This window comes from Dipteris shenzhenensis, chromosome 25, assembly GCF_047967505.1.
Source record: "Dipteris shenzhenensis isolate YYH24624 ecotype China chromosome 25, Dip_SZ_1.0, whole genome shotgun sequence".
Lineage (NCBI taxonomy): Eukaryota > Viridiplantae > Streptophyta > Polypodiopsida > Gleicheniales > Dipteridaceae > Dipteris > Dipteris shenzhenensis.
The window spans coordinates 32652700-32666318 of record NC_141620.1 but is presented as its reverse complement, the minus strand read 5'-3'; the positions used below and the strand labels follow the sequence as shown (position 1 = coordinate 32666318).

The following is a 13619-nucleotide window of genomic DNA, read 5'->3' as shown; positions in this document are numbered from 1 at the left end:
TTCCAAATTTGTGAGTGAATTAGAAGCAACTAATCAACCATTCCTCATGTGTTCCAGTTCATACTACCTACTAGCATTTCTCGCAGTACATCGAAGGATGTGAAGGATTGTATTTACAAGATGGGCGAGCTTGTGAGGTACTTTACAGGATACAAAATGTGAATATTGTATTTACAAGATAGGAGAGCTTGTGAGGTACTTTACAGGATACAAGGTGTTCATATTGCTAATATTGCGTACTTTTTCATTTCTAGGTATGTAAGCTCAAAGGAAATAGATCCCACCATGCTTGAGAATGCTCGAGTTATGTCAGTGGAGGTGGTTTGTTTAGTGGAAGACATTTCCATGTTCTATTCTCACAAGCCAACTACATCTCATTGTGCATTTGGTGGATGAGATTGCTATATGCGGTACTGTACATGCACGATGGTTGTTCTTCCTCGATGCTTCATGAAGACCTTGAAGGGTTTCATGAGACAAAATGCAAGACCTGAAGGTAGCATGGCCGGGGGTTGGTTGGTACAAGAATCACTTGCATATATTTTTGAGTTTCTTGTTGATGTGGATAGCTCTCTCCCACGACTATGGAGAGATGATGAAGACCTAAGGATGACCTCTATTGTGCCTTAAGGGAAAGGACGCAGCAAAGTAATAGACACAGAGTTGTTTAATAAAATCAACCTCTATTGCATGCTTAATAGTGATGTGATGAAAATATGGGTGACAAGATATGAGGATGCAAAGGCAAGAAGACAAGACGAAAGGGCCCTCTTTCATACACACCACGAATCTCGTGTGCCATACCCTCAGTATCTAAGAGCACTTTCAAAGGATATTCATGTGGATTGGCTACTTGACAAAATGGAGAGAGTAGAGACAGACGAGGGGATGCATATCACAATGGAAGAGTGGGAGTATGCTAGGGGATGCATGAGCAAGGTCGGTATATAAAATGTTATGCATAAGCTAGGAGCTTTCAATAATTTAATATGCTTATTTAATTGATTTTGTCTTGGTGTAGTGTACTATGTTCAATGCTATATGGTGGGAGGGCAAGCATTATCGAACACAATGGATTAATGATAAGAGAAACACACAAGATTGTGGAATCATTGCTAGCTTTGAGGGAGCCAATGGAGCCATGGATGATTATTATGGCATAATCCAAGATATTATTAAGCTTGATTTTCGATGCTTCTTTGTGTATGTTTTGGATGTAAAGTGGTTTAAGGACGTGGTGGAAAGAGGCCCTAATGCAACAATCAAATGCCATGCAAGTGGCTTTGTAACTATTGACTCCACAAAGTTTTGGCAAAGTAAGAAGGACACACTAGTACTACCGCAACAATGTGAACACGTATTATACACACATATAAAAATACTCACTTTTAAATATTTGATACCTTCGATTCAAGGAAAATAACATGAATGTATTTGTGTTTGAATTAGGTTGTCTATCAACCAATGGTGGATAATAATAGATGGTGGCATGTCATACCTATTACGCCATGTTCCAAAGTGATGTATAGTACATTTACTAATATGGAGCATATGGAGGATGATCATGGCCATGATGATGACCGTGAAACGAGAGAGGAGGATGATCATGAGATAGGAGATACAAACATTGAGGACATTACCCGTGAGGATGAGCCTACCATTGCTGATGCTGATTTCGATGAGCACATGAGTAGCACAAGTGGTAGTGGGTTGAATGTATTTGTAGATCTCAACACTGGTTTAGATTTTGAAGTAGATAGTTTGGCAAGGGTTGATCTCATTGAGGATGAGATTGCACTGAGGCGATGCTCAAAATGATAGATTGCGTCTCATTATTATGCCAAAAACTAGTGCGGTGGTCTCTCTAAGCCAACCTATGATTTGCATGGGCTGCAGGCAAAGAAGCGGCAAAAGGTTGCATGATGATAGGTGGTCACAAGCCAAAGACTATGTTGCGGCAGTGTTCAGAATGATAGATTGCATCTAATTATTATGGCAAGAACCAGCACGGTGGTCTCTCCAAGCCGACCTTCAATTTTAATGATTTGCATGGGTGCATGCCTAGTGACAGGTGGTAAAGCTGTAGCAAAAGGCCACGTGATAATAAGTGATCAGGCGGTGTAGGCCAGAGACTATGCTGTGCGAAGCAGTGCAGAGATGCCATGTGTTAAGCTATGCGGTGTTCTGAAAAAATAGATTATGTCTCATTATTACGTCAGTGCACCTTCATGACATTGGGAAAATTTCCAGTGAGAGCGCAGGTCCACACAAAATTCAAATATTCACCAAGAAGTGCATCCCGTCGCGGCCCCAAAATGGCCCCAAAAATAGTTTTGCAATTGGCTACACCCAACCTAACTTTGACCCTTATATGTTTTCTATCTTTTAGAGTTCTCATTTTCATTAGATATTTTTAGAACCCCTTGGAAGTAGCCTTTAAATTGTAATAATGAAAAAGATGCTACGCTTATATGTTGATTATTATATATTGATCTAATTTTTTTGCGGTATTGGGAGACTTGTAATGTAATTCATGTACCTATGTAAGTGTTTGTTCTCTAGGGCTTTTTATTTATGATTTCATGTGCCTTATTCCAAATGGCAATAGATGATAGCCTACTGAGATGTAGATGCAATTATAGGTGTAGGCATTCTCCTCTTGGTTATCAAGATGTGAGACAAAATACATATTATGCACATCGTCAACAGGAATCGATTGGAAATATACATCCATCGGTTTCAGAAAATGTGAATGAGCATCATTCTATTGACAATAATACTCAGAGGAATGAAGAACCTATGGAATCATCTAGTGGACAGAGGCAAGTATGGTGTAGATGTCAGACTTATTGCCATGGTGGTCGTCTGGTTGCTCCATCAACTTATGAAAGGCATATGCAAGTTAATGAGAGATTTGAAACCATTGCAACAAATCTTGGTTTACACCTTCCATAGTTTAGCACTTCAGAACTTAGAGAAGAGGAGGACAATGAACCTACACATGATATGGAAGATAATGATGTTCACCAAGATAATGTATTTATTGATATGCATGATGATTACTATCATGATGGAGAGGATAGCATGGACGTCTTGGAGTTATCGTTGGCTGATAAAATAATACAAAAGTTCATTGAATTGCAAGCTCTTTGGGAAGATCATCAAGCTTCAGTGGAGTTTCAAGATTCCATGCTTAAAATCCTATTTGGAGATATGGGTGGTACTATGTCTAGAGCACATGAAAAAATAGATACACCAAGCTTGGGTAAACTATTAGTCCAATTGCCGAAAACATGGGATGGAATCCTAGGTGGGATAAATATTCCTACATGTGGGAGCAATTAAGTACCATGTTTAAAAGGCTTGGTATGGTGGATTCCATGCGATATAGAATATGACAAGGAAAAGAAGATTCCGTACATGCTCCTCAACTCGTTCCACCAAGCAAAGAAGACAATTATAGTGGTGATACTCTTGAATGTCAATGCAACAGCAATGTTATAGGTAAGAGAAAATTAAAGCGTGATTGTGGTACTTGTTGTGAGAAATGTGCAAAATGTCAAATGCCTAGAAAAGATATATTAAGCTTTGACTATATTCCGATTGGTGAACAACTGAAAACTCTTACAAAAAGTAGATATTTGTGCCATGAATTTTTGGAATTGTGGAGAAATAAAGGCAAATAGATGGTACCAAATAATTCTAATAATAGTATTAGAATTGATGATTTTTGGGATGGTGAGAAATGCAAAAGCGCCAAAGATTTTTGGGATCCAGAATCAGAGTTTGAGTTGCCTGTGGTATGCAAGAATGCCTATTGCAAACAAGCTTACAGAGCATGGCCTACTTCACTTAAGTCAGAAGCACTTCTAGAGGGTTGGAATGAACATGAGAAAATGTACAAGCCTGTTTTCAAGACTTGTCGAGCTCCAATACAAGGTCCCCAAAGACTTTGCAAGGTACAATTTTTAAATCATACACCATATGTAGTCTCAATGAATTTTTGATCAAGTATGCCATATAATGTTGTATTCTAAATGTGTCTTTATTTAAATCTATAAGGAGATGCACATAATTTTTCCCTCTTATTACATTGGGATGGTTTCCAAGCATCAAAGACAACCCAAAAGAATTATGGTGTTGTCAATGTCAAGGTTCTCAATTGCGGAAAGAAATCCTTGGTTGGAGTAATACCTGTATTATTTATTCCATTCAGTTGCAAAAAATTTATTGGGAGCTCAAACAAACTCTTCCATGTTTTTATAAAACCTTTGATAGATGAGTTGGAAAGTCTATTCATGCAAGGAATTGAGGTACATTATAATTATCCAATCTCATATATCTTTGGATGTGGCGACTCTTTTAATCAAACCTTCAAGGCACGTGCTATGCTTATGATGGTGACTAGAGACCCATGCAGCTCAATGTAAAATTGGATCCTTTAAAGATGGCGGCCAATCTTTTTGTCATAGAGACAAGCCTATACAAAGTTTTGTACCCATTGGACATTGTTTGCATGGGTAGGCATGATTATTTTCTTGTTTTCCACCAAGTCTCATACTTGAGTGTCAAAAGGTTTGCATCTACTTGCTCCCATTGTACATGCCTTTGTACAATGGGTACGATACTTTGCACACGTCTTAATCTTATTCACTAAATTAAGGCCCATTCAAAGTTACATGTTCATCTGCATAGTTTAATATGCATATATTTTCTTGTTTTCTAGACCATATCTATCGTTGGGCATCTTAATCTTATTCACTTTAAGGCCCATTCAAATTTACATGTTCATCTGATATCATTCACATGGTTGAACATGCATATTTTCTTTTTTCCCCCAACATATGCATAATTTCTTATTTCTCAACATGTGGACACATGGCACATCTCCTAAACCACAACTCAAAACCAAGTCAAGACCCAAAAAATAGAGGAATCATGCCCAAGCATCCATGAATTATAGAAAAGTGTCCTTTTCTGTGTTGGTATATACCGACTTTTGACCCTATTTTTGTTGATATGTTTCCAAACCCCCTATCCTTCGGTGTGCTAACCCCTCTTTGTGTCTGTATATACGGACACTTACCTGCCACAAAAAAGACGAATATGCTCACACTTTTCTCTCTCGCAATGCCTCACACTTTGTTTCACTCGTTTTGCATATTTCTCCCTCCATTCAATGTCGTTTTACTTCCATACAAATAAATCTCCCTCCACCTCCACCTCCACCTCCACCTCTACCTCCAGGTCCGGTAGCAAACCTCTTCCTCCCTTTCTTTCAAGGTATGTGTGTCTTGTCTTTCTTTTTTTTCTTTCTTTTATGCTTTCTAAGTTATTCTTTTCCTATGTTTTCCTCTACTTTCCCTCTAGTTTCCCTAAGTGTCTGCTTTACCCACTAGTTTATTTAAAAATCTAGTTTCCTTTTCTTTTTTCTGTAAGAAGAAGCATAAGGAATAGCAAGATATATTTAAGAACCATAAGCTTTTTGCTTTAGCCACCAAGTCTAGTTTTTTTAAAAATTTGATGTGTTTGCTTTGTTTTTTAGGGGAACTAGTTTATTTTGCTTCACCCACTAGTTTGCTTCAAGGTCATCCTTTATTCTTTAGCTCTAGGTACGAAACTTCTATTCTTCTATCTTTTTACTTTTTATTTATGTTGCAATGGCCATTTTCTACCACCTTAAGTGCTAGCAAATCTTGGGGCGCCAACTCAATATGTAATGTGTTACTACCCTCATCCAAAATCTAGGGTATGGGGGGACAAGGTCCATAAATAATTTGCATGATTTACTTAAAAATGAAAATTCCATGTCCCCCCTCCCACAACATATAAGGTATATACCTTGACAAATATGCAAGATTTTAAGATTTGTACATATTTTTCATAATATGTATTCATCTTGACATACTCAAAATTTTGATAGGTTTTCTTACTAAAGGGAGTTGGCAACCTAGGTAGCAAATGCTATGGGCTCTCTCGTTCTCTCATTCTCTTTTCCTCTTGCTCTCTCTTCCTCTCTTCTTCTTCCTCTTCCTCTCTCTTCCTCTTCCTTTTTTTGTGTGTTTTTTGATACTCAAGTATGAGACTCGGGTGGAAAACAAGAAAATAAGCATGCCCACCCATGCAAACGATGTTGGATGGGTATGAAACTTTGCATGGACCTTAATGTGAATAAGATTAAGGAGTACATATGCAGGATCCACTTTCAAGAACTTGGGATAATTGACATTCACCAACATGTATGTACCATACTTGTTAAGGACCTTTCCATCAAACATATAGTTTTTCACAGTGAGGTCAACGTCTGGAACCAGGATAGCCTTAACTACACATCCATTCCTATCCTCTTTGACCCAATTATCTACTTTGTACAATGCCGGGAAAGGATTATTATCAACAGATGGAGTGAAGGGTATGTTTTCTTCGTTTACAGTAACTCTAGGTTTCTTTTCCTCAGAGTTGGGGGACTAGAACAAAGACCTTTTTATTGGAGACTTGATGGAAATGGGAAAGGAAGAAAGCAGGATAGATGGAACACCACTAACAAAAGAGGGACTTGCAACATTTAATGATGTAAGAGAGATTTCTTGAGGCACGACATTTTTGCCCTTTGACTTAGCAGCACCAATAATCTCTGTTGACAACAGGGAAACAATACGACATTAATGAAATTTAGTTTCCATAATCAGTCAAACTAAAAATATCTACAAAGCAGAGATTTGTAGTTCTAAAGTTCACTTGCAGAAAGAATGAACACAAATTGCAGAAACAGATGGTGAATCAAACATTTACTTGATGCTCTTTGTGGCACATTTCAAAAAATTCTAGCAGCATTTTTAAATATACCATAGTAAGAAACAATAAAAATTTATATCCTCGCATTTGCAAAACAACGTTCATTAATCATTCTTTTTTGAAGTCTGGTTAAAAGAACCTTACAGCTAACATAAATCTAACTCTGTTTTATTTCATCCCTAAAGAAAGGATGAACTCAGAGAGAGTTTAATTAACAACATTGTGGTCGTATTTTTCTAAATTATTCAAAGGAAAAGAATAATAAAATTCAAAGAATATAGTTTTATGATCATTTCAAAGCTTCTACGTACATTGGATTACTAATTATTATGGTCTACCTAAGCTTAAAACAACTTAAATTAAGACATTATTCAATTTAATTTTCTCAGAGTTATTTCTAACAAAGTGGATCCACTGTAACCCGTAGAAACACTTTAATATATTTCAATTACTTCACTGTTTAAAAAGCTAACTTTACAATGGTTTTGATTAATCTAAAACATCATTGAAGAATTGCAAAAATTAAATTAGAACAACATAATTGAACATCAATATATTCCAATAATGATTTTGTATTTCAAACAAACCTCATGACTACAAAGGTTTGATAACCATTTCTTCTGTTCATAAGAGACATGACAGAACTATTACAAAAGTGTAAATAGATACTGTTTCAAAATGATATGTTAGGGGTGCTACGTATACCTACCCAAGACACCGGAAGCACATAACATAAAGCACTAAAGTAAACATAAAAACAGAAGGGCATTCACAAATGAAAAAGAGACGATGCAGACTGATAACCATTTCTTCTGTTCATAAGAGACAGGACAAAACTGTTACAAAAGTGTAAACAGATATTGTTTCAAAATGATATGTTGGGGATGCTATGTATACCTACCCAAGACACCGAAAGCACATAAGAGAAAGCACTAAAGTAAAGATAAAAATAGAAGGGCATTCACAAATGAAAAAGAGATGAGGTTCAAAGATGCAGGCATATACTTTTTAAGACTGCAGCACTATGACTTTTAAACAGTGATAGTACATGAGAACATACAACAATAACAAATGCTCACACAATACATCAAAGAGAAGACATGCTACACGAAAAAGACAGACACAGGATAGTGTAATACATTACAAAAATGGATATAGAAGTTTGGACTTAAAGAAAACGAGAACTCCATGACTAAACAAGGTACACGTGCCACACACTACCTAGTATCGTGCAGTAGGCTGTGCTACCCCATTTGATGACATTTAAACCTTCAATCATCTCAGCAAGCAAGGAATGTTGCCAAACGACAAAGGTATGGAATATCTACTGCTAAAACGACGAGCAGTAGATATTCCATACCTTTGTCGTTTGGCAGCATTCCTTGCTTGCTGAGATGATTGAAGGTTTATCATCAATTCCTCCGAACTCGCCGAAGAGGTTTGGACGTTTCTCCCTCAATCACCACGTAATTGCTGATTATATTTCGTTTCTTAGTCATGCTAATGGATGCATGTCTCTTAGCGGCGTGTTCCCTGTGCGTAGACCCTTATTACCAAACAAGATTCGATCTCTTCCAAGAAGGTGTCCAAGGCTTTTGACATTCTCACCAAGCACAAGCAGCTAGTTGCAATGTCTGACTACACGGACGAATACCGGATGCTCAAGAAGGTGCTTGTCAACAATCTTCTTGGCCAAATTCCACAGGTGAACTCGTACTCGCACAGTCGATGTGTTCCTTGCAGCAGTTCCGTAAAAGAATCAGACTTTCGCCTTTGTTACGCCGCCCTCAAATTTTCAGCGGGATTTTACAGCATCTTTTGCTCATTTTCTACAGAAGAAGAATCAGGAACTACGCAGAACCTTGTCAAAGAAATTCCTTCAAGGAATATACAAGGAGATCCAGGCGTCCCCTGGATCAATCGGTTGTTTGAACATCAGAGAGCATTTCAAGCAGGCATTGTTCCCATTTGCAATGTACCAGGTAATCATGTCTGAAGGCATTATGTGTAAATCGTTGAAGCTTCAGATGTCCGAAAAGATTGTAATATGAGATTAGTATTATTATTGAGCGACAAGAGCTCCTTCGTATCCTGCAGGTCTTGGGACGGGATCCTGAATCTGTATTTGTAAAGGGGATGGGGCGGCATGTTTCAAGATGGGAGATATACGAGATTCTCGTCGTAGACATTATGAAAACAGTGCTAGCAGTCGATTGGAGAGACTTCTTCCCAGCCCTGAAATGGATTCCTAACAAGGCATGGGAACATACAGTAAACACAGTCGAACGAAAACGCACAGCGGTGCTCCGCGCTCTGATCGAAGAGCAGAGGGACCTGTTAGCTAAAGGGAAGGTAATGACTAATTAAGCTAGCCCAAGAACAACATGCAGGGAGGGATCGTTGATGGTGCGATTTTGGTGACGTATTTTGAACTTTAATTGCAACTTTGCTTGTTGCATTGCAGAAGTCAGATTGTTTTCTCGACACATTACTGACGCAGTATGCCGATCTCACTGAAACGCAACTGGAAATGCTACTGTGGGAGCCGATTATCGCAAGCACAGACACGTCTCTGATAACGTTGGAGTGGGCTATGTTCGAACTTGCCCAGAGACCAGACGTGCAGGTAGGTCTACGTATATTCGGAATGATGCAAGGGTGATAGACGCCTGCAATGAAACCATGCAGATTAAGGTTGATTATAGAGGTGATAATCAAATAAAATGTGCCAAAAACATTTATCTTAACACCTATAAAAATATTGTCTAAAGGTTTTTATTTGTACGCTTCAAGGAAAAGTATAACTAAAATGCCTTGAAATTTGCACGTTATACAACCTTCTATTTTCAAAGTTAATTTCCAAAATTTGTCATTTCACATTAAATCTTGATTTTTTTGGAACTCTTGAAGGCACGACTTTACAAGGAATTGCAAGAGACGGCAGGCAGGAAGGGGAAAAATCTTTTGGCGAGCTTTTTAATGTGAGCTTTTTTACCATTTCCTTTGTTTTTGCGAGCTTTTTTTAGAAATCCATACATGTTTTTGTTATAAGAAAGATGGGGAGGTTAGAAAGAGGGGGAGAGGATATAGGATATATTCATTTTCATAGCATGTGGAAGGGGTGGAAGAGTGTATACTATGCACAAGGGGGGGGCGGATATGAGTGGCAGTAGGAGGCAAAAAATTATGGAAGATATGTCCATATTCAAAGTAGAAGAGAGGAACTATGGGAGATATGTTCATTTTAAAAGTGTATAATTTGAAATTTTTAACCTCATATTTGGATTCCTCTTCGAATTCCGGTCATTTTGAGTACCAACACGACCATATTGCGATAAAATTTGGAAAAATGGTGTTTTTGTGCGCAGACTCAAAATAGGCCCAAAACAGGCCAAAATGAATTCATGACAAAAACACCATTTTTCCAATTTTTATCGGAATATGGTCATGTTGGTACTCAAAATGACCTCGACGAGGAATCCAAATATGAGGTCAAATCTATCAAATTATACAATTTGAAAATGAACAAATACTCCCCTCCTCCCCCTCTCTCCTCTTAACTGCAACCGCAACCCAAACTTTCCACCCACCCCACTCCATGACCCCCCCCCCTCTCTCTCTCTCAGGTGAATGAAAAGCTCACAATATTCATGAAAATTAAAAAAAAGCTCATGACAAAAAGCTCACCAAAAAATCACACCCGGCGGGAAGATGGTGGAGGAGAATGATCTTGGCAACTTACCGTTTCTGGGTGGTGTGGTGAAGGAGACTCTAAGGAAGTATCCTCCAAATGCGGTGCTACCTCTGCGTGAGGTAGAGAAGGACGTGAAGTTAGGCGGATACCACATCAAGAAAGGGTGGCAGGTATACATATCTACCTACAATCTATCTGTAGATCTATTAGTAGGGGACCCGCTCGCATTTTTATGGCACAACATGATTATAACTAGTTCTTGGAAGTAATGGACCTAGAGCAACAACAAACCCATGTGCATTGCATGTTCTTGTGTCACCAATTTCTTGACGAGCTTCTCTAGAATTGCCCTTCTTGCATTATTTCTTTGTTTTTTTTAAACCCCCATTTTTTAGATCTTTGTGAAGGTGATTACTGTGGAGAGAGAGAGAGAGAGAGAGAGAGAGAGAGAGAGAGAGAGAGAGAGAGAGACAGCACCTAGTTCTAGAGATAGGACAATGCCAATTATACATAGTATAGAGTAGGACACATCTTGCTCTAAACCTAGACATGCTTATACTAAGGGAGTACTAAGGGTGGACACACTCTAAAGTGCCTCCAAAGTGATAGAAGGGGTGTGCAGTGTGCGGTCACACATATAATGCCCATGTGTGGATTAAAAGAAGTAAACAAAAGAGTGCAAGTATAATGAACACAAGAAGGTTACCAACTTAGGTGAGGAAGGAGACTTCCCATTGGAAGCACAAGGGTTCAAAATCCAATGTAGCATGATTTTGGGCTTGTGGGAAAGGAGTCGAGGCTGTCCATGCTAATGTGCACTTCCCCTTTTTGTGCGGACTATGTAAGGATGTCATAGCCATGTCAAGGCACACCCCCCTCTTGCCCACACTTGGGAGCTTGGTCTATAAAGGCCGTAAACATGTATAGTACTGCTAGCTAACTTGAACTAAGATTGGAGGGAAGGTGCCTCTACTTGCACGATCCCCACTAGAAGACGCAGGTCTTAGGCGAGCACCTATATCTAGGTAAGCCATCAACCACACTACATTTCACACCTTAGCAAGAGAGTGTACAATCATTATAAAGACCTACAAAGTCCAATCCATGTTTGCTTTGAATTTGCACAACAACATCCCTAAAGTGTGTCAACCCATATGGAAACTTGACATCTAAAAAAGGATTGAGCTAGTCCTTTCCTAACTTGGGGGCTCTCAACTACAATCAAGCTTTGACTATAGTTTGTTGATCCTAGACCAAGTAAAGAAACTTGATTATCAATTTTTCCAATTGAGTGAATCTTATAGACTTTGACTAGCCGACCACCACTGGTATAAAGTAGCAAATTATGAGGCTATCATTGTTGAATTAAAATAGAAACATTTTATTGGGGCTTGTGAGTTCCACTGATAGCATGTAATGTATTATGTCATGGATAAGTTTCAATCATGTTGTTGGAACCTCTAAACTAGCATATTCCATCAAAACACATGTTGTGTCACACGTAGTGCAATAGTATATGTTGCTAAGTGGATCAACTTTGCATTTTTTATGAAATATATGGACACCTTGTTGCATACATCACATTGTCATAGTATGTTATTCACATGTCAAGCCAAAGCTTCACAATTATCTATCTTATGTTATTGTCTCATCAATATGTGCAGGTACTTATCAATGCTTATGCAATTAGCTATGACACAAGCAACTGGATAGATCCAGAAGCATGGAATCCACAGAGGATGCTTGATGATGAATCCCTAGATCTAGGTTACAAGGATCAAAGAATGTTGCCTTTTGGAACTGGTAAGCGGATGTGTGTTGGGATATTGCAAGCTATGAATGTAATCTCTCTAAACCTTGCTTGCTTGGTGCAACACTTTAAGTGGATCTTGCCAGTTGTGCACATTGATGAAAAAAATAGTGCTAATGTGGATATGGTCTTTCTCACAACCCACAAACTACATCCTTTGGAAGCCATTGCAACTCCTAGGGAGACACAACCTCTCCCTTTGCAATGAGGGTTCTTGCAAGCAATAAAAAGGGATATGCATATGGTGGAGATAGATAATCTCTAAACCTTTCTTGCTTTCTTAGTGCAATACTTTAACTAGAGCTTTCCAATTTGTGCACGTTGATCACTAAACTATGGTTAATGTGGATATTGTCTTTCTCACAATGCACAAATTGCATCCTTTTGCAGCCATTGCAACCCCTAGGGATCCACAACCTCTCCCTTTACAATGAAGTTTCCTACAAGAAAAGAGGAAAGGGATAAATTATCTTTAGTTGGCAAGATTAAGGGAAAAAATGATATATATGTATTATATATATATATATATATATAATGTATAAGAAATTGAAGATTATAAATAGACAAGTAAATATTTATAAATAAAAAAATCGTACATGACATATAATTGAAGACTTTCACTCGTAGTGTAGAATTAAAAAAAAAAGCATCACATAATCTTGAGCTTTGTGTTGAAGCAAGTCAAGAAGCAGGCTAGCAAAATAGAGCATGTTGTTCAACCATTAAAGTAGAAATAGGGTAGCAACTAAGATTATGAGATATCACAGGGAAGATATCACCTTTGCATTGTACTCTAAGTCTTAAGAGCCCTTCCATCTATAATGTTCCTAACATGTAAGGTTCAAGATGGAATGGAGAAATAAACTATGCAATCTGTGGTAACAAATATGCATAGATAAGGCAATGCTACTCATAAACCATCACAATCATGCACACAAACATTTTGTGTTGTGCATTTGAAGATACAATTGTACTTATGGAAGATTATAAAATGCATCACGTTAGACTCACCTTTGGTTTCAAAATCTATATTGCAAAATTTAAGAGTTGAAATTATTAACTATTTTACTCCTCCTCCCACCTAAAATTAGACATCTTTATCACATGCCCTAAGATCTTTTCACCATTTCATCATCATGGCGCTTGTGCTTACACAAAATGTTTGCATGTCAAGAGCACTACCACTCTCAAATTTGAGAAAATTTTTTAATATGATTGAAGTTATTACTTTTATGAGTGACATCAGACAATCCTTGCTCTCAAGAACTCAATAATTTGTTTGGGTTTTTTAAATTCCTCTATCACCCTAAGTTTTCATGA

General features: G+C 37.9%; 1 protein-coding gene across 1 annotated transcript in view; it reads left to right on the top strand.

The window, feature by feature from the left end:
- The window catches only part of LOC147885765 (ent-kaurene oxidase-like), a 31053-nt gene extending 18546 nt beyond the window's left edge, over window positions 1-12507 (top strand). Inside the window, exons 2-9 of the mRNA XM_087396214.1 lie at window positions 8200-8233; window positions 8339-8500; window positions 8631-8777; window positions 8893-9147; window positions 9260-9421; window positions 9706-9748; window positions 10508-10659; window positions 12154-12507. Of these exons, the coding sequence (XP_087252340.1) occupies window positions 8200-8233; window positions 8339-8500; window positions 8631-8777; window positions 8893-9147; window positions 9260-9421; window positions 9706-9748; window positions 10508-10659; window positions 12154-12507 (1309 nt within the window). The remainder of the gene's footprint in view (window positions 1-8199; window positions 8234-8338; window positions 8501-8630; window positions 8778-8892; window positions 9148-9259; window positions 9422-9705; window positions 9749-10507; window positions 10660-12153) is intronic.
- Window positions 12508-13619: the final 1112 nt, after the last annotated feature.